This window comes from Gadus chalcogrammus, chromosome 17 (assembly GCF_026213295.1).
Source record: "Gadus chalcogrammus isolate NIFS_2021 chromosome 17, NIFS_Gcha_1.0, whole genome shotgun sequence".
Classification (NCBI taxonomy): domain Eukaryota; kingdom Metazoa; phylum Chordata; class Actinopteri; order Gadiformes; family Gadidae; genus Gadus; species Gadus chalcogrammus.
The window spans coordinates 5,083,910-5,108,792 of record NC_079428.1 but is presented as its reverse complement, the minus strand read 5'-3'; the positions used below and the strand labels follow the sequence as shown (position 1 = coordinate 5,108,792).

Sequence of the window (24,883 nt, the reverse complement as noted above, 5' to 3'; positions counted from 1 at the left end):
CACTCTCTTTACCGATTTTTAAATGTGGAAACTGGGTTAGATCATCAGATTTTTGTATGACTTGACTTGTGACTTGCTTGACCTGAGCAATGACTTGACTTGTGACTTGATTGATTCTCACCACAGTGACTTGGGACTTGCTTGAGACTTGAAGGTTATGACTGGAGACTTGCTTGTGACTGGAAGGTTATGACTTGAGACTTGCTTGTGACTTGCACATGAGTGACTTACCCCCACCTCTGCAAACTGATGCTCCCCATTAGCAGCCTGAATGAGGAGTTTATGGTTATGTTGTGCATGGATTTAAGCTAGACCAGGGTCACCTGTTAAACAAAAGGAAAATATATAAGACTTAAAAGACATGTATTAGGCCTATTATGAAATACTTTGAATGAGTTATTCACATATAGTCTGGAATGCCAGTGTGTTGTTAGGCTCACCATTCAAAGCAAATATACGTCATTAGGCCTAATAATTAAATAGTTTGTGTATTCATGAGTTCAGTCTTGAAAGGAGGCTAGCTGTAAGGCCCATTTGTTAAAGTAAACTAATATGAATATATACTAGTGCATCAACATCAAATGTTGAATTGTGAAACAATAAACATAATCTTGACTTTGAACATGCAACAGTGTAGCCAATGATTTACCTTTACTCAATGCACACTAATTGCCTACTTCATGGCTGGTGATAATTTCATATTTTTGCATTTAAAAAATAATCTCTGGTTTTAAATTAGGGCTTCCCTAGCTGTCTGCTTTAATTCACTGTTGCAGTCGGAAGATATTTGATTGGATATTGGAACATTTAATAATTACTCTGTAGCCACCAAGTTCTGTGAAAGATTCATTGTAAAAACTTATGTTAAAAATGTGTGCATCTGTTTTGTCTCTTGAATTATGCTGAGGCTATACATCTCCACTGAGCCATGAAGAAGCCTGACCGTATAGAAGTATAGGCTATATGCTCTTAATGATAGCGACTTTTCGTTTGTTGCTTTGTGGTAGGGGTGGGAGGGCCCTTGAGTCTTGCTGCCCAGGGCACAGGAAATTGTTAATCCGGCCCTGCCTATCCCCCATAATGCATAATTCATGCAGTGGCCAATGAGATCACAGTTGCCGCTAGAATAACCCTGCATGCATCGAAAACACATTTCCAAGGACATACAAAGGTAAATTGCCTACGTAATACTTTTGGACATCCTCTCCATCTGTAGGCCTACGTGTTTGCCAGGTGTGTCCTTCCTGCGTGTTATGTATTTATATAGGTTATTGTATCGATACAAAAGCCTATATCATTTATCAATCCGGACTTAATCTTTCGGATCTGTTTCACTATTGCCACCTGTGAATCAACGCTCTGGTATCTAAATTATTCCTTATTTGAGAATAGCGCTACTTGAGATACCAGAGCGTTGATTCTGGTACGCTACCTGTGAATCAACGCTCTGGTATCTCAAGTAGCCTATTCTCAATTTGAGAATAGGATACCAGAGCGATGATTCACAGGTAACTTCATTTCCACATTTAGAGGTGTAGGCCTACAGTGAGCAGCCTGTGGTGTAGATGTTTGAGATTCTCAAACATCTACACCACATGCTGCTCACTGTAGGCCTACACCTCTAAATGTGTTTCCCTTTTAAAGTTGAACCAGTTCGTTAGGTAGTTATTGTGTCCTTCGATGTTCACGAGGATCAACGCACTTCCCTGTCTCTCTTCGGTCTGCTGTCTTAACAACTCAGTGAATACAATTTTAACACCTTAAAAGCTGCCATGACCGCGACATATACAACACAATCGCTAAAGATTCCCCTTTTTCTCTTGGGAGAACTCCCTCTTTCACTTTCGCTCTTCAGGAAACAAGGAACACGTTAATATCCTCGATATGGTTTGTAGCCTATGTAATATAGATAGTTTACACAAACGTATCAAACGCTGCATTATCAAACTAACCAACTAACTATCCAAAAAGTCGCACGCAGGGTACTTGTGTCGTTGTGTAACTTCTATGATCGTTATAATGTACGATATCATATGAAATGCGCCTGCCCTTATGGCGACCGTGGGTGTGGTCGCCCGGTTCCGTGTTCCATGGGGGAGCCACAATACTATTTGTGGCCTGCCTTAACCTGCCATTGGGCCCTGGGGCTGAGCGGTATCGTAGGCCCCCTGAGAGGGGGTCTTACAATGAAAACGTGTAAATGCCATGTGTCCAGAGTGCAAAACGTATTAGTGACCCTCTCTGAGCAACATAGCATCACGATACACGATGTGTGTGTGTGTGTGTGTGTGTGTGTGTGTGTGTGTGTGTGTGTGTGTGTGTGTGTGTGTGTGTGTGTGTGTGTGTGTGTGTGTGTGTGTGTGTGTGTGTGTGTGTGTGTGTGTGTGTGTGTGTGTGTGTGTGTGTGTGTGTGTGTGTGTGAGATAGGCCCCACGATCGGCGTAGGCCCAAAACAATGTGATTTTTTTGTTTGGGGCCTGCAAAGATCAGAGGCCTATCATGAGTGGCAGTATTAAATGTGTATCTAATATAGGCCTATATTAACTACTGCAGCTCGTGATAGGCCCCTGATCGTCGTAGGCTTGAGCCCAGGTAAGCCTGTGCATGAATGATGTGATTCACAAGCCAAAACATTCCTCTAGATTCTAGAACGTGAAGAAGCCAAAAAAAAATAAAAAATCATATCAAGTGATGGACAGAAAATTCGACAAATACCAAAGCAATATGATTTTTATTAGTATTTTCAAGCCCTATGATCTTTGTAGGCCCCAAGAAATCACTTTATTTTTGGCCTACGCCGATCGGGGGCCTATCCTGAGCCAGTATATTAAATAAAGCTCATGATAGGCCCCTGATCGTTGTAGGCCCTGGGGCTTTGGTAAGCCTGTGCATTAAGGCGGCCTTGCCTGGACCCGGGTATTAAATAAATCGCATGAGCGTTCTGAGCACAGTATCGGGCCGAGCCCTATAGTCCTACTGCATATCCCTACGTGCAGGACATGTTCTAAAAATAGAAATAGTCTACAATTGTGTTGAGGACGTTATTTTTTAAATCAATAGCATTGTAATGATATAGTTTAGAGATTATTGTTTATACATTGTAAAATGTATTATTATTATTACTACTATTATTATTATCTATACAAGGGGTACCGTGCAACTTTGTCAATTATGTATAATTGTCATTTTGGGTAAGGATGTGCATGTTTTAATAACATTTATTGTTCTATTAGAGGCAAAGGCAGATGTCCATGTTCCACTGATTAAGTCAGGGGAGCCTGTCCAGGCCTCTCATGGAAGTCATCTTCATCCTGTTGATCCACCTTTTTGAAGGTAAAACATCCCATAATTACCAACACCCTTTTTTGGTTGTCATACTGTCGCCACATGTTACTATTAGAGTCAGAGGAGTGTCCAGTAGAGTGTCCACTCCATTCTCTGCATGTAGCAAGGTGGATGATCGAGAAGTGGGCTGTGTTCCCCAACCTCACAACCTCTCTTCTAACTCTTCATTGGGTCATCTCTCTGTATAGGGGAAGCTCACACCATGAGGGCCCTGGTCGGTGACAACGTCATTCTGTCGGTCGATACTCAGACGTCGTCAGACATCAGCGAGGCTATAGTGGAGTGGTCCAGGACAGACCTGAATCCTGATATTGTCCATCTGCAAGATAACCGTCTGACCATTTATGAACAACAGAATCCGGCATACAGAGGCAGGACGATGCTGTCAGCAGAAGATCTGGACAGAGGTATCATCTCCCTCAAACTGTCAAACGTCCGACTGGCCGATGAGGGGAAATACAAATGCCTGTTCAAGTCCAAAGAAAACGAGTACTTCGTCCAGCTTCTTGTAGGTAAGATTGCTACCAGTTGGAACAAGAAACTACCCCTTCTAGCGGGTGAGACAGATTCTACTACTAATATAGTAGAGCTACCCCCCCTAATCCCACCAGAAGTGCGACCTCCTCCTCCCTGTCATAACCCTAACCTCACCCCCAGGTGCAGCCTCCTCCCCAGTCATAACCCTGGAGGATTACAGCAGCAGCGGCCTGGTTCTGGGCTGCCGGGCTAAAGGCTGGTACCCACAACCAAAGCTCTCCTGGTGGAACGCTGATGGACACCTCCTGCCCGCCGTAACCATGACTACCACCCAGGACCCCGACCGACTCTACAACATTTCCAGCACCGTGGAGGTGGAGTGGGAGAGCCTGAGCAGACCCTTCACCTGTAGAGTTCACCAGGAGCTCTTCAACCAGACCAGGGAGACGGAGATACACCTTCCTGGTAGGTCCTGTTATGTCTGGTGATGATATCCCTGGACGTAGCGTCTGGGACGTCACCCATTGGTTAATGCAAGAGTTCTATGACGGTGAAGACTTCATGTACCGTAATTTTCGGACTATTAGCCGCGGCTTTTTTCCCATTTTGCGATTCTGCGGCTTATATAACGGTGCGGCTAATCTTTGAATTTTATAGCTAACGGCCACTAGGGGGCCTCCTAAATCTATGGATTTTTAAGCGGCTGGCTCCAGTGAGGCTTATATATGTAAACATCATTCAATTTATCTGCTGCGGCTTATACTCCGGTGCGCCTTATAGTGCGGAAAATACGGTATATTGAGCGTCAACACTTCTATATCTGGCAGCACAGTTTATAACATTGAGGGTGGTTGTATGAATGCCTCGCACTAGCCTACGGCCAAAACGGATTCGTATTAACCAGACGTCATGAATGTCTCTAGATTTAGGCCTGCCGTGGGATGTTATTGGCAGATGCGATGTTATAGACAGATTCTATAAAAATTTAAATGTACTTGCTCTGCAGAGAACATCATTTCTGGTTTGGCCCGGTCTTGTCGAACTAGAGATGGATTGATTGCTGTTGCGGTGGTGCTCTCTTTGGTGACTGTTATTACCGGTATTATCGGTGAGTACATAGTATTTGTAAGATAATGAGATGCTTTCATTTATTAAATGAATTCCAGCCAGGTGCCAACTCTCATACTGTTCTGTCCAGCCTACAGAACCGTTTATAGAAAATCCTAGAACGAGATGGAAAGAACGGGCCAAAATGAAGATTTGAGATCCTAAGACACCCACAGAAGCAGCCACTGCCCACTATGTGCCTCTATCTGCCTGCTACTACTCGCTATCTGTCTCTTGCTTGCTGCTCAAGCCCACTTTGTGCCTCTAACTAGCTGCTACTGCTCGCTATGTGCCTCTAATGGCGTGTTTCCAGCGGTGGATGCGTTTAGGCCCAGTACGATTAGGTCCGATAGTGTAGGTGCGGTTAGGCACAGCCATGTTGCGGCTCGTGTTTCCTCCGCCGACCGTACACTTTATGGTAGGGTGGGGTTTAAGCCGGATGGTGATAGCCCCTGTAGCTACGTAAGCATCGTGACTTCACAGAAGCCCGACGCAGTGTTGCCTGCTAATAAATCCAAGGAAAAAGAAAAAGGCGACACAATAAACAAAGAGCAACAATGTAGGACGTCCAAGAAGGACAGCAAACTTTTGCGTGAAATTTTCTTCACTCAACAAAGCTTTCACCGTTGCCCAGAAGTACCTTGCGGGTACTGTGTTTGTTTGTTATTATCCCTAGGGCTGGGTATCGTGGCCAATTTCCTAAATCGATTTGATTTCATAAGGTTCTGAATCGATTAATCACTATTCGATTCGATTCAATGTGCTCTTAAATAATGAAAATAGCTCAACTGTGTTACAAAATACAATTGTACTTTATTTTTTCTCTTCATCTTAAACAACAGGTTTTAAGTGCAAACTTGAAAATTGGACATTTTAAACTTGAGCTGTAAACAAAACTGTCTCAAGTCTAAAAAGGGCAATTTTGGAATAAGAAAGGAATTGCAAGTGAAAGGGTACTCGAACAACATTCCATCACTGCAAATTGCATTAAGGCAATGTTTATTAAGGTGTAAAAATAATAATAATGGTAACAAAAAAACAAAACAAAAAAATTGATCTCATGCCCTATGAATCAATATTGCAAAATCTATTTTTTTACCCAGCCCTAATTATTCCCCTGTCGCACGGAAGTGATGATTCTGTCGACCAATTAACGGACGGCGTGTGTAGCTCAAACATGTTGGCACCCTTTTAGACCGCTTGGTGCCCCAACGGATGAGTACTGAGAGATAAGTAGGGCTAATCGCGGCTAAGTCTGGTCCCCGCACACTTTTGGCCTTGGAAACGCGAACCGTTCCGCACGTATTCATACCTAACCGAACCGCACCCACCGGTGGAAACGCGCCCTAACTAGCTTCTACTTCCATCTATAGCTGCTTTCACACATACACGCCCATTCTCCTGATGGGCCTTATGTGTGAACGACATATCCTGACATTGCTATCCCGAAAATCTACTGAAAAAAGACTACCCCTGTGCCTGTGGTACTTTATCCTTAGGTAATGTAAATTACCTTATATTTGAACGAGGTGTATAAAGTCTATTTCTCACACCACTTGAGTGGGCGTGTTCAGAGTCACGTTCAGAGTCATTCTTGCTAAAAGCTAAAAGATAAGTCTTATCATAACCCTAAAAGTACACATCATACAAAAAACTATATAACATGAGTTCACAGCTGCACGCGTATATAGAATATTTTTTTCGATTGTTATTATTTACAACAATAGCTGAACATTATAGGGTCCCGTCCTTTTACTCCCTGTTTTGTCAGTTAAACACAGAAATCTACTACATTTGTCCCTGCATTCATTTGCGATGCCTTTTCTTCGTTGTTTCTTCTATTTGTGTCTAACTCATGCTCCAATCTTTCATCGATCGATGTGGATGCAACGGAATACTATATGATGCATCGGTGCAGCAACATTTAAGATGATCGCAATGAGTTCTGCCCGTTCTGCCTCCGTGCTGTCTGTGGTCAAAACCAAAACCAACTGGATTGACAGCGGCCACACTTACCCCGCCTCTTGCAAGCCCAGTTCGCCGAGCTCTGAACCCCTTTTTGATTCTACTGATGTTGCAATAACATCGATGTCCGCATATCAAGCGTGAATAAGTGTGAATCACCCTCAGGCTCAAATGTCCTGATTTACAAATGCGGCGAAAAGGCAGAGGACATGTGTGAAAACGACTTATGTGTCTCTAACTGAGCAGGTGCGTCGTTAGACCTGGGCATTCGAGGCTATAGCCCCGGATCTTTTGGGAATAGCCCCGGATCGCTGTGCCATCAAAAGAAAAAAGAAAATAAATAATGATGAGGAAAATAGCCTATCCAGTACTATCCAGTATTGGTGTTTTTTTATGATATTCCTGATGTAAGTCACTTCGGAAAATGTTCATCTGTTGCATAGCCTTGCTGAGCGTTCGCTAGAATGTTTCCTTGGTGGAGCTGGCATATTCCTTAGCAGCTGTATATTGCTAGTTTCACCCCATTCACCTTTACTCTCACCATGGTTTGTCAGCACTGAATAATGTACTCGACGTCTAATAGTACGTACAACATGTGGGGCCAGAGCAACAGCAACACAGACTTCACACCATTGTACACCAAGTGCCCACCTCTCAGGACATCGTCCGTCAGACTTCTTGCATTGAAGTTAAATTGTGTGCCAATCTCTTGCAGTGTGCTACACAGTCTGCCAGTTTACTTTCACACTTGCATTTCCTTACATTAATGGTCCCGAGTCGAAACGCATGACTCTAATTTCGCTCCATTCGTATTATATTGGAATAAATCACTATATCCTACTTAACTATTAACCCTATACTAAACAATATATATGATATATCACACATATCGCGCTAATCAGGATCTTCACACTTAATCAGATAGAAGAGGGAATCAGATAAATTGCCTCTCATAAGGTCTGCGTATTCCAGAAAGAAATAGGCTAATTCAACTTGCTCTGTCATTGCTCTGTTAGCTCGCCCGACTGCATGTCAGGCTACCCGGGGTGTACGTATCACACAAGGGGACGGAGGGGGAGCTGACTAGAGTGAGTGATGATTGGAATAGGTTGTTCTGAGATCCAGGCTAAAAACGACACCAAGTTCCTACCCTATGTTACCTGCTCCACCTCACCGGCTAGACCCGACTCAACAGCAGAATCCTGCTCTATAATATCTCCTCCACCTGTTAGAACCTTTTAGATGGGGTGACATTGACTATTTACGGCCAATCAAAAGACAATTATCCTAAAATATATATATTTGTAGTGTACTTTTCTCATTGTTAAATAAATAACAAAAACCTTCCTGGCTCCAAAAGTGGATCGTTTTAAGGAGCGGTAATGAACCGGTTGAATGAATAAATAAAAAAGTAAAACAAGGTAAATATACAACATATAAAAAAAAGAATGCTTTGTGTGATGCATTCTTTCTTTATATGTCTGGAGACCATTAGTATTCTCTGCTCCAACAACTCAACATAACAGGTCGATATACAGATACTAACATAACAGTTTACATACATGGTTATGTTTAACCGATATTAACACTACAGTTTACCATACATGGTTATGTTTAACGGGAGGAATATTATGTTTCGTATGCACATTGTTGTGTGTGTGTTTGTGTGTGACTTCTATGCAGCTTTAATGTCCCTATATTATTTGCCATTTCTAGCTTTCTATTTTGTATGTTTTGACTGAACAGCCCCTTTCTACCCTTGCTTCGAAAAGCCCTTCATACATTTCATCACATGTACTCACATGTACTTAAATTATCTGCATTTCATTCTACCATGAATAAAAAAATAATTGATTCTCGGCTGATGCGTTTTTATCATTATTTATGATAAAACTTGTTTTTGCCCACCTTTTCATGTGTCTCGCTGTACCAATTTACTACAGGTGGAAAATAGCAGCATGCTAAAACCTGCTACAATGCATCTCTCCTTGTTTTAAACAAGGTTAATGTTTCTTTTGTACATTGTCCCTGTTCAAATTTAGTCTAGAACGATTCTCTACAAAGCAACTATATAATTAATGCGATGGGTCGTTTGCTGATCAACGTCGCCCTCTGCTGGCAGTTGTTAAAACACGACCAACCTTTCATATCAACAGATAAAACAGGATTACGTCACTAGCATGCTCTCAGTTAAACTGAGCATTAAAGGCTATAACGTTAACGATGTTTAACTATCAAATGTTTGGTAACATGTTATCAATCCAAATTTGTGTAATATTTATCTGCACATTTATCTGCACATTTATATCACTTCAATATAAATGTCATCTTTTCAATATTGATTATTTCATTTGCAATAAATACCTGCCTGGATCAATTTATGCATTTAAAGGGTATATTTTCCTGTACATATATAGCCCTTCTGTATTCAAGTGTAATTCTTTTTGTATTAATTGATATCTAAATGTATTGAGTGATTTCTAAATGTATTTATTTATAATGTATTGACTGAATTCTAAATGTATTGATTTAAATTCTAATGTATTAATTTGTTTCTAAATTAGTGTTATGGTATCTAATGCGAACCGGGGCTTAACCAGTAACCATTGGCTTAAATTCCAGTACGGTAGGGCTGAGCGAACTGGAGCCCCGGGAGGCTGTTGGAACATGGAATGCAATTCATATTTAACATGGGGAGCTAGTGAAACTTTAAGTATATTTATTGTTTTACTTAAAGTATTAACAATATCATTTTGACTTAATGTTTTAAATTTGCCTAATTATTTAATTCATTATTCAACAAAATGCAAGTTCATGCTTTGTTTTTGTTCAATATGCCATTTCTATGAGCCTGTATGAGTTCTACTTACTTTACTTTTTTGTGTGAGCTGCATGTAGTCTCGCGGTCGGATCTATTTAACACTTGGATCGCCTTGAAACGAGAACATTCGACAGTTGATGAACTGCTAGTTTTGAAAATGTCAAGTCCTCTGCAAAATCACCTCCATTAACATTTCACACCCTGATCACATTGTGCTTCTCAAATGCATATTTTGACAAATATCCAATTGCCTGCAATATACAGTTTCCATGAGCGTGTATGAATTTTACTTGTTTTGGATATTCTGATTTGGGTGAAATATTGCAAATATTGTTGATAGGATATCCTATTCATAATATGTTTGTTTGCAGCTCAATAATAGATATATCTCTTATCTCTATTTCTTAAGACAACATTATATGTTTATCTCATGTGTCCAGCAGTAGTTACCCCAGGCAAATGGCAAACCGCACCACAGGTACCACAGTGAACTCAAGTGGTTCTTCAACCCCATGTTTTACACTAAAGATCCAAACTAAAAGCTATGGTAAGAATCAAACACAATACACAAGTGATGTAGCAATTGTTCAAGCATGTGGACGGACAGATCTTATCATCGTTTAAAATGGAAGACACAATTGTTCACATTTTGTGTCCGCAACAGACTCCAACGATCTGTTAGAACTAGCAAGACATATTTATGGTTAAGCTACAAATAACCAAACCATTCATCAGAACATTTCTTCTCATTAAACAAACGCAAAAAACATTATTCCTAATAACGGCAACATCACATAGAACGTAGCATTCCATCCTTTTGGAATACATAGTTTGCCTCTGTTTGAACATCATTTGACAGGTTCTTGCCCCAGGACAATGTAGAGAGGTGTATCTGGTATTCTGATGGGCGGATGTCGCTGACTTTCTCCTGAACTGCATGTAGTCTCGTGGTCTGACCTATCTTGTGCTGTGTAAAAATAAATGAATCGCATTGACATGAGAACGCTCGACAGTTGATGACCACAATATGCAAAAATGATAGATAGGACAATAGAGGAAGTTTGAGCACAGACTACTGTGGCCTGCTAGTTATGGAAATGTCAAGCACTCTGCAGAATCACCTTTATTAGCATTTCACATGCTGATCACATTGTGCCTCTTAAATGCATATTTTGGCAAATATCAAATTGCCTGCAATATGCAGTTTCTAAGAGAGTAATAATTTCACTTGTTATTGATAATCTGCTTCGGGTGAAATATTGCAAATATTGCTGATAGGATATCCTAGTAACAATGTGTTTGTGTGCACCTTAATAATTATTCCCTACAACTTAAAGTTGGTGTGCCTGGAATGTCTTGTTGGGGTCATGGTTGGCCTCAGCAGCCCCAGAAAGGTTGAGAACCACTGACGTAGAAAGCACAACAACCCACATCTGACAAAATGTCATCTTTATTTTACAGTTCAACCATCCGCCAAGTAGTCAGACACCTGATAGGACTAACTAAAACACATCAATCTAAACTAGATACATCTCTTATCTCTATTTCTTATGACAACATTATGTTTATCTCATGTGTCCAGCAGTAGTTACCACAGGCAAATGACAAACCGTACCACAGTGAACTCAAGTGGATCTTCAACCCCATGTTTTATTCTAAAGATCCAACCTAAAAGCTGTATATGGTAAGAATCAAACACGATACACAAGTGATGTGATGATTCTTATCAGGAAGACACAATTGTGCACATTTTGTGTCTGCAACAGACTCCAACGATCTGTTGGAACTAGCAAGACATATTTGTGGTTAAGCTACAAATAACCAAACCATTCATCAGAACATTTCTTCTCATTAAACAAACACAAAAAAAACCTTTTTCCTAATAACGGCGACATCACGTAGAACGTAGCATTCCATCCTTTTGGAATCTATACTTTGCCTCTGTTTGAACCTCATTTGACAGGTTTTTACCCCAGGAGACTGTAGATAGCTGGATCTGGTATTCTGATGGGCGGAAGTCGCGGACTTTGTCCTGAACTGCATGTAGTCTCGTGGTCCGACCTATGTAGCGCTGTGTAAAAATAAATGAATGGCACTGGCGTGAGAACGCTCGACAGTGGATGACCACAATGTGCAAAAATGATAGATATGACAATAGGGGAAGTTTGAGCACAGACCACTGTGGCCTGCTAGTAAAATGATAAGCACTATGCAAAATCCCAAACATTAACATTTCACCTTTAACACATTGTGCTGAAAGGTGAAATTGAATACAACCTGTTCTAAAGTTACACTTTGTGTGTATTTGTTTCCTGACCTTTGTTCTTCTTTTTTTTTTGCACCACATCCGCATAAATCACATCCTCTGAGGCAGCTTCTTCAGCTTCTGAAACATAAACATTTAAATCTTTATTTTGTTATGTTAGAAAGAAGGAGGAGGTGAAGTTACTCTGTTGGGGATGAGTCATAGTTGTAAGGAGGAGAAGGGGTAATTGAGTTAGAGCGAATTAGGAGGAGGTGGAGGACGAAGTTATTGGGTACCTTTGCGTCTCCTTCTCCAGCAGCATCCTCCCAGTACTCCCAGTAGAACCATCAGGAGGAGGGGCAGTCCAGCATAGGCCAATAGGAAGATAAGAAGATGGGGATGGGAGGGGGGGAGGGATGTGGGGGGGGGGAGGGATGTGGGGGAGGAGGTTGCTGAGGAAAGGAGATCACATACTGTAATAAGCAGACAAGCAAGCAAGCCTGCTGTGCTTTTCAATATTCAATTTAAATAACTTTTTTCTTCCGATAGATACTTCACATATGGAGGAGCAGCAGGGTGTGTCCATACCCAACAGTACATACGATAAACAATAAACAAACACACACGCACGCACACACGTGCACACACGCACGCAACATCAGCCCACACTAGAAATATGATAAATCTTTGCTAAGCCTGATGAATAAATAGTAAATAGTACCAAGTTGAGGAGCGATAAATCATAGTTAAAAAAGATTCCAGGTGTTAAAAAAGAGAGGAGACAGTTCAAACAGGGGTTCAACCATTCAAAAGTCTTATGGATGCCGGCAGGGCCGACAGACTGGGGGTGTAAGGGGGACAGGCTTGGGGGGGCCCAAGGCAGTGCGAAGTTCCAAACCCTGCCGCCTGTCTAACCAGGGGGGGCCCAAGCCCATGCGAAGTTTCAATAATTTTTATTATATATTTTTAAATATCTTTTAAATTGTTTAATAACATAAATATATGTCATGATGAATATAGATCTAAATGCAAGCTTGGATCATAGTTTAATAAATTGGTTTATTATTGTTAAATTAAAGACTGCTGTGACTAATCTGATAACACCCCTTTCAAAAAGTGTGAAATGGTCGCGATTCTCACCTTGCTTGGGGTGAGACGCATATTATTATCTGAATGGAGGAGCGGCAATATGTCAAAGTTAAATAAATTGAAGTCTGTCTCTCAGAAGAGAAAGGTGCAGAAAGACAGGGAGAGATGACAAAATGAAGGAAGTCAGGTTCTGACTAACTTATTTTCTAAGAAAGGTGAAACGTTTAAACACACAAGAAGAAACCCCATTCTTAACTACCTCCGTTATCGTTGCTAAACCCAAAGCAAGAGCAAACAATAGGCTACACTTTCAAATGATAAGGCCTTTGTTATTAAGGTAAAGCATATATATAGTGTATGGTAGGCTAATATTGCAATAGCAGGCTACTGATTTGAAGCAAGCTAATATTAAATTAATACTAAGCCGTTATTAGGTTACACGATAAATATTAATCAATGGCATATAGGCTAGCTAGCCCCAGATGTCATGACATTACGAAATGACTATCATCCTAGCTGCCTGCTAGTAAAACTAAAAAACTAAATAAAATAAAAAGCATTCATAAGACCAATCAACAGAACGCCCGCTGAAAGAAGTTCAGGGCTGATATCATGCTACAGAAGACATATTAACCCACATTGTTTTATGGTACTTTCAGAACCATTGTTTTGAATTATTTAATGATAAAGAAGTTCTACCATAGTCCCCCTTTAATGTGACTGTAGAACTTCACCATGTGGAGACCAAACAGAGCTCACCTCTGACAGCCAGCCAGCTCCCTGGAGACTCAACACCAGAGAAGGTACACGTGTAGAGGCCTTCATGAGATCTGTTGACAGCAGCAAAACTCATCTCTCCCGTCAAACCGACCCCAATGAGCCGCCCATCTCTGGAGAAGGTATAGGACTGGTTTATTGGGGTCACAACACTCTGGTTACTGGACTTGCAGCGAAGTGTAACAGAAGTTCCTTCTGGTACAGGGTGCACAGGACTCTCTAGGATCACAGACCCTTCTGTAGAAACACAGCATACTGTAAACCCATCTACCAAGCTCTATACTAGACACTAGACACATGCCAGATAAATGTCCTTATAATTTGTGAATAATGTACTGAGAAATCCAACTGGTGATAAAGAGCCACACATACCAGTCACTGTGATGTTGACCGCTTCCCCTCGTTCTCCAGAGTTAGAGTCACACCAGTAAGAACCGCTGTGATGTACTCCTGCCAGTTTTATATTACATTCATGGATCTTCTGAGAGCAAGCTGATTTAGAGTTAGTCATTATACGCTCATCAGCTCCGCAGCATAACGTCAAACTCTCCCGCTTGAAGAACTGAGTCCTGGATGGGCTGATCCCCAGAGAACGGCCAAAACATGGGCCTGTAGTCAACCAAAACATTAGAATTCAGTCAATATATTTAGAAATCAGTCAATTAAAACCTTAGAAATCAGTCAATTAATTTAGAAATCAATCAATACAACAGAATCATTCAATACATTAGAAATCAGTCAGTCAATACATGTAAGACGGTATAAACTCACTGTTTCCCCGGGTGAGGTGCAGCAGGACCAGGATTGAAGTCGGCCCTGAAACGCACCGTGAAGATTAATAAATGATCACATCATCCAGTCCTGCTTAAGTAAGTAGGAATGCGTCTAATAGTTCAGATATGTATTAAAGAATAGATACAAAAAATACATTACTATGAGGTGACCCAAAGAGTATGTCATGAACATGTATTGTTTTATATACATATTCAGTATAGAAATGTTGAGATACTGCAGATTAAATTTAAATATGAAATATTGCACGGATAGATTAATAACATCCTACTTACAGAACATTGCACTTCATAACATGCCACTCAGCGTTAGATTCATAACACCCGACTGATTCTCAGACAGACTGATTCTTGTGAGCTCTCACACATGCAGTGACAGAAGGATGTGCGTGGTGTGGGGCGTTAAATTCCTCCTGCCTGTGCGCCCGCAAGTAGTGCGCTAGGTGTGATGTAAATCAAATGTTTGGTCACATGTTATCAATCCAATCAATCTTCTGCAATATTTATCATTCATATATATATATATATATATATATATATATTAGGGCTGTCAAGCGATTAAAATATTTAATCACGATTAATCGCATTAATGCCATAGTTAACTCACGATTAATCTTTTTTTTTTTTCTATGCTGAATATCCCTTGAATTCTTTGTCCCATTAATTTTTCTCATTTTAATGCTCTTATCAACATGGAGAAGTGCATCGACTTGCCTTGTGCAAATGTTTTTTTATTGATAACAACATTGGCATATACTGATCAAAACAGGATGGTACAAAAGAAAAAGCCTATAATTAAATTAAACGATGAACATACAAAGATATGCCTTGAACATAGCAGTCAGGCTATATTGTTTTGAGCAGTAGCTCAAAACAATTTTTTATTTTTTAAAAAATAATAATTTGCGTTAATCGCACGTAAAAAAAAAATAACGCTGTTAAAATTGGTTTGCGTTAACGTCGTTAATAACGCGTTTAACTGACAGCTCTAATATATATATAATTTTGTTATTGATTTCTAAATATATTTACTGAATTCTGAATGTATTGATTGATTTCTAATGTATTAATAGGTTTCAAAATTAATGTTATGTTATCTAATGTATTTATTGACTTCAGGTCCATTTTTTGGCCGGACTCAGTTCTTCAAACGCGAGAGTTGGACTTCATATTGTAGAGCTGATAAGAGAGGAAAGACTCACTAATCATCATTATTTGTTCTCAGAAGATTCTCTCCACACGGATTTCCCAGTCACTTGAAAATCATGTCATGGAATGAATGGAATTAACTCCTCCATCTCTATACATCCTCGTCACTCTTTGCCACATCGTCCTCTTCGTTCAACAGGCAAACTGAGTGCAGTGCAGTCCGGGGTGAACCGCAGCATGGAGGAGAAAGTGATTGTTGCCTTTTGCGACTCTATATATAATATTCCGTGCATAAACTAGGGGGGTGCCATATTGGTTCCGTTTTGTGTTCTATCTTCCGGTTGAGCAACTCTGTCCGTTATCGTACAGTGGCACAATACATTAGCAATTTTAGTCAAGATGACAAGCATTATTAGTTCCGTGCGGGGCTGCCATAACAACTGGAATAAAAGACGGGTGTCCTTGCAATGATACTGTGTTGTACATGGGAAAACCAGGGCAGAATGTTGTGGGGCAACCTTCAATCTTCATCCTCCGCCATCCAGTGATGAGAACCGGCGCATGTGGCAAAAGGCGCTAAATTTGAAGAACCCTCTAAATTTGAAGAAAACCTCTTCGTTTCTTGGACATCAGACCATCAGACCAACACCCATACCCCGAGAAATGGTTGGGATATGTTATTCCTCCGGCAAAAAAGGCTTGTCGGATGCTTGTGAGGCTCCAAGGTAAGATAACATTTTAGCACAAACAGCTATCAATATCGCTATTCGTTAGCCAGCTAGCGTCTAATGAGTATGATCAGCATATACCCGTTACTAAGCCTTGGCTTGACCTCAATAAACGAACATCATTAAAAGATAAGACCAGGTCGAGGCTTTCTAATTTGATGTCCAGGACTGGTTATGTTGATAGGCAGCAAAATGATTAACCTTATCGTTGATAACTTACTGATGTCTGATGCTGTTATTTCTACAGAACCCTCAACCAGCTCTGCAATCCAGGAGACTGATGGGTTGACTAATGGGATGACACACCGTGATGCTTCTACACAGGGGAAGTATACATTCATGGAAGATCACATCTTTGCTGTCAGTGACTCACTCCATTGTCCTCTCCTCCATGACCAGGCAACACAGTGTCCTGAACAACATCATGTACACACCAAACTTCTCAGGAATGATCGGCTGTGTCTACTGTGCACTGGGTTGTCAGTGGATGCCTTTGAGGCTTTTCCGACGACCTGAAAGAAGGATCCAGCATCTCTCAGCTACATCCCAAGGATCAACTGTTGATGACCCTGATGGAGCTCCGGTTGAACCTATTGCAGGACGACATCGCAGAGAGGTGCAGAGTGTCTCAGTCTGTGTCAGTAGGATAATCTCTCAGTGGCTGGACTTCATGGAGGAGAAGATGAGGTGCTATTTTCCATGGCTGCCCAGGGAGACGATCCCTGCAACGATGCCACAGAGCTTCAAGGAACATTATCCATTAACCACATGCGTAATCTTTTCTGAGACCCCTCTTCAGAAGGCTCACATCTGGACTCGAGGCGAGTCTTACAGTCATTATTATGGACATAATACAGTCAAGTTCCTCATAGCTATTGCACCATGTGGTTTGATTATGTTCATCTCTCCAGCATATGGTGGGAGATGCAGTGACAGTCTTCACAGCCAACTCAGGGTTTCTGGAGTATCTGCGTCCAGGTGATGAGGTGATGGCTGACCGAGGAGTTGTTATCCAAGATCTTCTGTTTGAATGTAAAGTCAAGCTCGTCCTGCCAGCTTTCACCAGAAGAGGCCTTTCCTTGTCTGAAGAAAACACCACCAACATGAGGCACATAGCCGACGTCCAAGTGCACGTTGAGAGGGTCATACGCCGCATGAAGAACAGTGCCCATTAACCTTGCCCCGAAATTTGACAAGATTCTGAGAGTCTGTGCAGGTCTATGTAATCTCCGTGGGGACATTATACAAGAAGATGAGGAATAAGGTGTTCAAACAGTTATAAGTTAAATCAGTTGTAATGGTTACATGGTTAAAATGTTGTTTCTCTGGTTGTTTATATTGTTCATTTTGACAAATCTATAACAAACTTTAACTGATATCTGTATTTTTATACACGACCATGATTTCTTTGTCAGAGAGGGTCAATAAAATAAACTTTACACATTTGAGGCATTTGCTAAACCCTTTAATGATTGAGTTAATGCTTTGACATAATACTAAAAACTAATTACATTAGATAATATGTACAAATAGTAGTTAAAATATGTAAAAGTAGTTAAGTAGCATAAAGTAATTTGTATAACTGCATGTAGCCCTTTTACATGCAATGGCATGTTATATGCATAACGCTCACAGAGCAACAGGCAAGGCGACCTTCATTATACTCGTCTGAAACAAAAGGAAGCATGTCTCTGAGATAGAATGCTATTAGTCTAGCCACAGTCTTTGCACAGAAAGCCTCATCATATGGGATGTGAAGCATTACCTGTTTTGAATGAGACCAAATCAGTAACTTGCATGCCTTTAGCTTTGTGCAGAACAAGCCAATTTGTACTTGTTTGGATGTAGGAGCTGCGGGTAATGATTAAAAATATCCCCATATGACACCTGAGGCCACCGCCGCATGTCATCCACCCACTCGGTGGAGTTCATTAACCTCGGGTGGCGAAGTACAATCCCTCCATCCGAACTTTTGACATGTTTTTTTTCTCTACACACGTAAGCCTCTCCATCATAATTTGCCGGGTATTTCAATGTAGCTATCTATCCATAGCTAGCCGACCGGAAGTTTCAACACAAAGAGGAAGACAATAACATTTAAAAAGGTGCGGGGTGGAATAAGGTGAATAATATCACGGCCAAAAGCTCTGTGAGCCTCCGGATGGCCGTAGCGCGGGGAGCTCAGAGGGATTGGGCTTCTCTGGGTCTGTTTACCGCCGTTGCTATGGTTTCCGGTCTTGTGTGTTCCAAGGGTTTATTAGGGAGGCCTATCTAATAAATCTCTGTCTATTCAATACTTCATTCACTTCCGTGGTCATTACAATATTATGAATAGACTGCATCGGGTTCTCCGAAGTCTCTCCCTCTTCAACAAAAGGTCAAGACATGCAATGGTGGTTATCTCGGCCATGGTTGAGAATGAATTGGCATAGTGCACCGTTGGCGGCCAAAAGTTGTGGCAAGTCAAATTCAAACTTGCACAGCGACAGATTATGATTTGTGGCACGACAAAACTTCGGCGACAACGCGAACGGGCGACAAATGTCACGTTTGGTGTAAACGCACAGGCTAATCACACTCACACCTGGTGGAATAATATGCCCCCTTTAAGTAATTCTGTATCAGGTGACTGAATAGAGAGATGGTTGTGTAACACAGAAATGTTCTTGGCTATTGGTTGTTCTGCTTTCAGTGACACTACCATAGGCGGGGGAGAATGTAGCGTCTATTTCGTGGAACTACAGACCACAGTGCAGACAGCGGTTGCTGTGTGTGGTAGGGAGACTGCAGGTATGTTGAGCTTGTGGTGAGAGGTCTGTGTACGTTGGGCTGGGTGGTGCGATACTTGACCTAGTTAGCTGCTAGAGCTCTTATGCACCCTATTCTGACACTCTTTTATCCCATCAGACTATAATCAAATATTTTATTTGAACAGTATATATATATATATATATATATATATATATATATATATATATACACATACATATTTAAAAAGAGAGAGATTAAATGCATGTGCATCAGTTAAGGAAATACCCCTCACACACACACACCCTTGCATAGTATTGAAATGTTGCTGATCACACACTGAAACTGCCTACATCGCCTCGGGGAACATCAACATTTATCCTTCATAAATATATGTCATATTTATATATCTTCCATTAGTGTGTTCTTGACTTTTCATTTGCCCGGACCCCGTTAATCAATGCTTGCGGTTATATTTTGTATTTGTATTTGTATTTTTTTATTTTTTATTATTGTAATTTGCACTACTGTTTTTGCACTATCCTCTTTGCTGCTCTAACCCTGCACATTTCCCCACTGTCAGACTAATAAAGGATTATCTTATCTTATGTGTAATAAGATAACTAATTGCCTCTAGTGGGATTAATAAAGTTGTATTGTATTGTAATGTAGAATTTAGTCAAGTATGTGGATGCTTAGACCTTATCATCTTTTAAAATCATTATCAGGAAGCCACATTTGTTCACATTATGCGTCAGCAACAGACTCCCACGATCTGTGGTTAAGCTACAAATAAACAAACCATTAAAAGACAGATTTTAGAACATGCAGAACATTCTCATTCAACAAACACAAAAAACATTATTTGTGATAAAAGTAAAATTCCCTCCCTTTTGAATATATATATTGCCTCTCTTTAGACTTAATTTGACAGTTTTTTTTATCTTACCTCAAGCGACTGCAGAGACATGGAAGTGGTGTTCTGATGGGCTGAGATAGTTTGAGCATAGAACACTTTGGCCTGCTAGTTTTGAAAATGTCAAGCACTCCACAGAATCACCTACATTAACATTTCACAACCTGATACATTGTGCTGTTAACAATGATTACAACATGTTCTAAAGTAAGGCTTTGTGTGTATTTGTTTCCTGAACTTCCTTCTGTTTAAAGTTCTTTATGGATGCTTATATGTATGGGTGTTAGTGGGCCCTAATACATTATTTGAAGACGTTCAAGAAATTCAGCCTTAGTGCAGAATTACACCCACTTCGAGCCAGTCCCACCATGAGCTTTCCACAAGCACAACGTTTTTTAGAGGCGGGTCAAGGAGGAGGGTGGGGGTGTGGCCCTTAGCAGCTTACTGTTTACAGTGGATGTATCGCAATGGCAAGGCGCACAATACTTTTGCCTGTGTTCCGTAAATATCCTAGAACATTTCGGGTGATCCGGCGGGAGTCCTAGAGCTCTATATCTAAATAATATCATATTATGCATAGATATCTATAGCGTATGATATACTGCATATTATCACAGCCAAAAGCTGTGTGCGCCTCCAGACGATATTATGAACCTCAAACGAGTTCTCCGACGTCTCTGGTTCTTCCACTTCCACATCAATCTGAAGTAGAATGAACCGCGACATGGAGGAGAAAGGGATTGGTGCCCGTGATTGCGGACTGCGATTGTCTGCCACCGCAGCCCCCTGCCCGCTGCCGGGGCGGTGGTGCCTCGGCAGCGGGGCTCCGGGCAGCGAGCAGCGCCGAGGCACCACCGCCCCGTGGCGGTGGTGCCCCTTGGCCTTGGGAGCGGGCAGCGGGCATTTGGGCTCTGGTGGGAAACAATCGCAAGCAACAATCCCTTCAACAAAAAGGTAGTCAAAGCCAAATTTCCTATCCCCCAATTCCTTCTCAACCATGGCTGAGATAACCTTCCACTACGAGTCTCGTTGTAGAGATACCAAAGTTATGCGCCATAACACCAACAGCAGAACGGTTATCCAAGTAACGAAGAAGTGTACACTTTCGTTACAGTGTGTGTATGCACACACACACACACACACACACACAGACACACACACACACACACACACACACACACACACACACACACACACACACACACACACACACACACACACAAGGCGCTCGCAGCTCATTATTGGCGGGCCAAATTCTCTGGGCAGGCAAGGCAGAGAAAGGGGAGATAACTTGGCCCCTTACGATGAGGCCTTATTCTATTTATCACACTTATTACAGGCAAATACTATCATTCAGTCAGATATAGATACATGGGTAATCGTAGGCATTGCACTGCCATGTAAGTAAATCAAGTCAAGTTTGCTGCCGATAGCTTAGCTAGCTAACACAACTGTGTAGTGAAAATAGTCACCAATCATAAACTTTAAATGCTACGGTGTACATTGCGGGTGCCCCAGCCAGCCGCGCCACGGGCCGGGGCCCCGTTCTGGTATTTATACAAATTAGCACATAAGTAATTTGATTATGCCCCGTTTGCCCATGTTAACAAACAATTAAAAAAAACTTGTAATATCATTTTTGCTTGTCTTGATGTAAGTATCTACTCAGTAATTTTCATGGTCATAGCTGAAGGTTAATTCTTTTTCCTATTCGCGTGAGAAAAATATTGAATAGGCATATGAATAGGGTACATTTGGGTCTTATTATAAACTTTCCCCTATTGGGATGCTTTGGTGTTTTTTTTTTCCTTACTCAGGACATATCTAGGATACAAAATCAGTTTGCTTCTGTTGCAATTTGTTCAACCCTGACCCCTATTTTGGCTTAAAATGACTATTTGGCGCCCTCCTTTGCGGACGTTGGAGTTGGAGGACATTGACACCGTCACTGAGACGCTCATGGGGGTGAGTTAGGTGGAGTGTGTTATGTGTGTGCGTAAATACAGGCAACTCTCTGGGATCGTGCGGTGTGAGGGGCACGAGATTTCAAAACTGCTGAAACTGGGCTCCTATCTTGTCATTCCCTTGCAGCTCCCCACAATAGTATTTGTGTCCGGGAGGGAAACCTGGACCTGGGTATTAAATAGATGAAATCGCATGAGCAATTCGAGTCATCGTACTGATCATCCCTACCCGCAGGGCATGTTCTAAACAAAAAAAGTGTCCCAACCAAAGCTCAGACTAAACCTACGCCCTTAAGTCAGAATGGAATAACAAATGTGTTGATGTTTTTTATTTTAATGAATAGCATTTGCATTGATAAAGATTTGATTATAGTTTTCATAAATGTGAAAATGATTTATTATTGTTATTATTATCATTATTTTTTTATTATTATTATCAATAAGAATGGAACTTTGCAACTTTGATATTCAGTAAGTTTGTACCAAACAGCCCTTCGTATTACTCAGTACCCTTGAAGTAGCTGTCATGTTCAAAATGGTTGGTGACCCCTGTGCGCATAGGGGATGCATCGTCCATTTACCCATATCAAGTGGGCCTTTATGACAATAGAAAATGGGTGGCAATCTATTAAACACTAGTAGTGAATCAAGTTTGTGTGTGTTACTGTTAATAGACGTCCATACCACTAAGTGGAATTCATAAGGTTTCAAGTTTCAAGTTTATTTATTTATTCATACATACATACATACATGCGTGCATGCATGAATGGGTCCCCCAAAATAAGCTATTGAAAGCTTTTGGGCGGGGGCCCAAGGTTAATGAAAGCAATATCAATCAATTTAGCGATGCACAATGTGGTACCATGCAAGAAAACATAAATAGTGCAGACAATCAAGCATACAAATACATACAATCAATCATACAGTACATTTTACTTAACAGTGCCGACAAACAAACATACAAATACATACAATCAATCATACAGTAATCCCAGTACATCCATCATATTGTTAGGGTACATTATAAATAGGTAGCCAGTCAATATGCTTTTAGGTTTTTTTTAAAAGCGGACAGAGAGCACAGCTTCTTTAGATCCTCATCAAGTCTGTTCCAGATCTGTGGCCCCTTGCAGGCAACACTCATACCCGTACAATGTAAACGCCGTTGTTTAACCGTTATCAGGTGTTTGTTCCTGGTTCGGTGTTGGTGCTGGGGGTAGCAGATAGGGAGCAGGCCGGTCAGTCTGGGGTTTAGGCCATTTATGACCATTTATGACTTCAAACATTAGGCAAGCATTATGGAAGAGATTGAATTCAGTGAGTCTTAGAAGACCATGGCAGTGGAAAAGCGGGCGAGTTAGAGTATTTACTGCAGCCCAGGACATAGCACGTATGACTTTCTTTTGTAGACTCTCAAGTTTTAAAAGGTAACTGGGAAAGGTATTGGACCATATGACATTACAGTAATTCAGATGCGGTTCAAAAAGGGTATTGTACATAGTGAGTAAAGCAGATAATGGTAGAGAATGTCTGAGTTTGTAGAAAAGACCAACATATTTTGATAATTTCTTTGTCAGATGATCAATGTGATATTTGAAGTTGACAAATTCATCAATGTGGACCCCCAGGAATCTTGTGGAGCTTACCCTTATGATCTCCTGATTGTCGATATTGATATGTACCAGTTCAGTATTGATTTTCTTTAAGTATGGCACACCATACTTAAAGTTGGTGTGCCTGGAATGTCTTGTTGGGGTCATGGTTGGCCTCAGCAGCCCCAGAAAGGTTGAGAACCACTGACGTAGAAAGCAGTACAACCCACATCTGAGTAGGTACCGCAGTGAACTCAAGTGGATCTTCAAGCTCATGTTTTTACACTTGATAAATGATCCAAACTAAAAGCAGTATATGGTAAGATTCAAACAAATCATTCTATATCAATCGTGTCAAAACAAAAGATACGATTGATATAGAATGTGTTATCAGGAAGCCTAGGTCCTACTACGTGCGAACTGAGCAGGGCACGGTCGCCCGCAGGAACAGGAGACATATCCAGGAGGTGCCACAGTCATCAGTGCCATTTACAGCACAAGGGACTAGTGACCTAAACCATGACTCTTCCTGTGACACGGGTTCCACTCCCACGTCTCCTGTTGCCCCTGACACTCCAGCTACGGTAGTACCCATCAGCCCACGGTTTTCTCCAAGGAGAACCTTGGCAGGGAGAGAGGTTAAGGAACCTGTCCGGTTCAAGGACTATGTTTCAAAGTAGAGACGTTATCCCCTTTGTTGTGAATGTGCAGCATGTTGACATTTTTATTTTCCGGTTTAATGCAACACCCTCTTAAAAAATAAAAAAAATAAAAAAAAGGAGGAAAGTGAATAGAGTTGTAAAGCAACACTTGATGTAATGGTGTTTAAACATTGCAATGATTTCTAATTGTTTTTGACTTGACTTATGTTAAGAAGTGGCATCATTATCTTTGTTATTAAGCCTGTTGGTCAAACTAACTAAGGGGGAGATGTGTTGTGAGTTGATATGGCTATTTCTATGTTAGCCACTAGAGTGCGCTACAGCCTCGTGGATGGGAGTTCAAAGGTTGGTGACCGCTTGTGTCACTTTGAACTAGTGATGGGAATTTCGATTCACTTAGAAGATTCATAGTCCTTTGAGTGAATCACTAAAAAGATCCGAATCTTTTGAGTCCTTTGAATCTGAATCAGTTGGAATTTTGTCGCTGAATGAGCCCAGCAGCCCACT

At 41.0% G+C, this 24,883-nt stretch overlaps 2 protein-coding genes and 1 long non-coding RNA gene across 5 annotated transcripts; 1 reads left to right on the top strand and 2 right to left on the bottom strand.

Moving 5' to 3' along the window:
• The first annotated feature begins 1,057 nt into the window (after nucleotides 1-1,057).
• On the top strand, nucleotides 1,058-10,704 carry LOC130370168 (butyrophilin-like protein 2). Of its 3 annotated transcripts, none has more exons than XM_056575879.1 (6): nucleotides 1,058-1,233; nucleotides 3,234-3,333; nucleotides 3,534-3,857; nucleotides 4,003-4,287; nucleotides 4,829-4,930; nucleotides 5,021-10,704. In XM_056575879.1, exons 2-6 carry the CDS (start codon nucleotides 3,294-3,296, stop codon nucleotides 5,047-5,049), a joined length of 780 nt encoding a protein of 259 aa, XP_056431854.1. In that variant the 5' UTR covers nucleotides 1,058-1,233; nucleotides 3,234-3,293; the 3' UTR covers nucleotides 5,050-10,704. The 3 variants fall into 3 exon arrangements, with proteins under 3 accessions (XP_056431854.1, XP_056431853.1, XP_056431855.1); XM_056575878.1 differs by having other exon boundaries at nucleotides 1,059-1,171; XM_056575880.1 differs by lacking the exon at nucleotides 1,058-1,233 and adding an exon at nucleotides 2,548-2,592.
• An 884-nt stretch (nucleotides 10,705-11,588) lies between these two features.
• Nucleotides 11,589-12,334, bottom strand: LOC130370232 (uncharacterized). The gene is made up of 3 exons (XR_008892990.1): nucleotides 12,257-12,334; nucleotides 12,033-12,101; nucleotides 11,589-11,786 (listed from the first exon to the last, which is right to left on the bottom strand). It is a non-coding gene; the product is annotated as an uncharacterized LOC130370232 (long non-coding RNA).
• Nucleotides 12,335-13,023: 689 nt separating this feature from the next.
• LOC130370196 (low affinity immunoglobulin gamma Fc region receptor III-A-like) lies at nucleotides 13,024-14,977 on the bottom strand. The gene is made up of 4 exons (XM_056575913.1): nucleotides 14,894-14,977; nucleotides 14,598-14,642; nucleotides 14,199-14,435; nucleotides 13,024-14,063 (listed from the first exon to the last, which is right to left on the bottom strand). The coding sequence occupies exons 1-4, from the start codon at nucleotides 14,898-14,900 to the stop codon at nucleotides 13,780-13,782; spliced, it is 573 nt and encodes a 190-aa protein (XP_056431888.1). The 5' UTR covers nucleotides 14,901-14,977; the 3' UTR covers nucleotides 13,024-13,779.
• Between the last annotated feature and the right edge of the window lie 9,906 nt (nucleotides 14,978-24,883).

What these genes read in the sequence shown, in the direction of transcription:
- LOC130370196 (XM_056575913.1), bottom strand. An exon ending in GCACCTCACCCGGGGAAACA is followed by an intron (nt 14,436 to 14,597) that starts GTGAGTTTATAC and finishes GGTTGACTACAG; the next exon opens with GCCCATGTTTTGGCCGTTCT. An exon ending in GGTCAACATCACAGTGACTG is followed by an intron (nt 14,064 to 14,198) that starts GTATGTGTGGCT and finishes GTGTTTCTACAG; the next exon opens with AAGGGTCTGTGATCCTAGAG.
- LOC130370168 (XM_056575879.1), top strand. Translation starts at nt 3,294, where the DNA reads ATGGAAGTCATCTTCATCCTGTTGATCCACCTTTTTGAAG. An exon ending in GACGGAGATACACCTTCCTG is followed by an intron (nt 4,288 to 4,828) that starts GTAGGTCCTGTT and finishes CTTGCTCTGCAG; the next exon opens with AGAACATCATTTCTGGTTTG. An exon ending in TGTTATTACCGGTATTATCG is followed by an intron (nt 4,931 to 5,020) that starts GTGAGTACATAG and finishes TGTTCTGTCCAG; the next exon opens with CCTACAGAACCGTTTATAGA.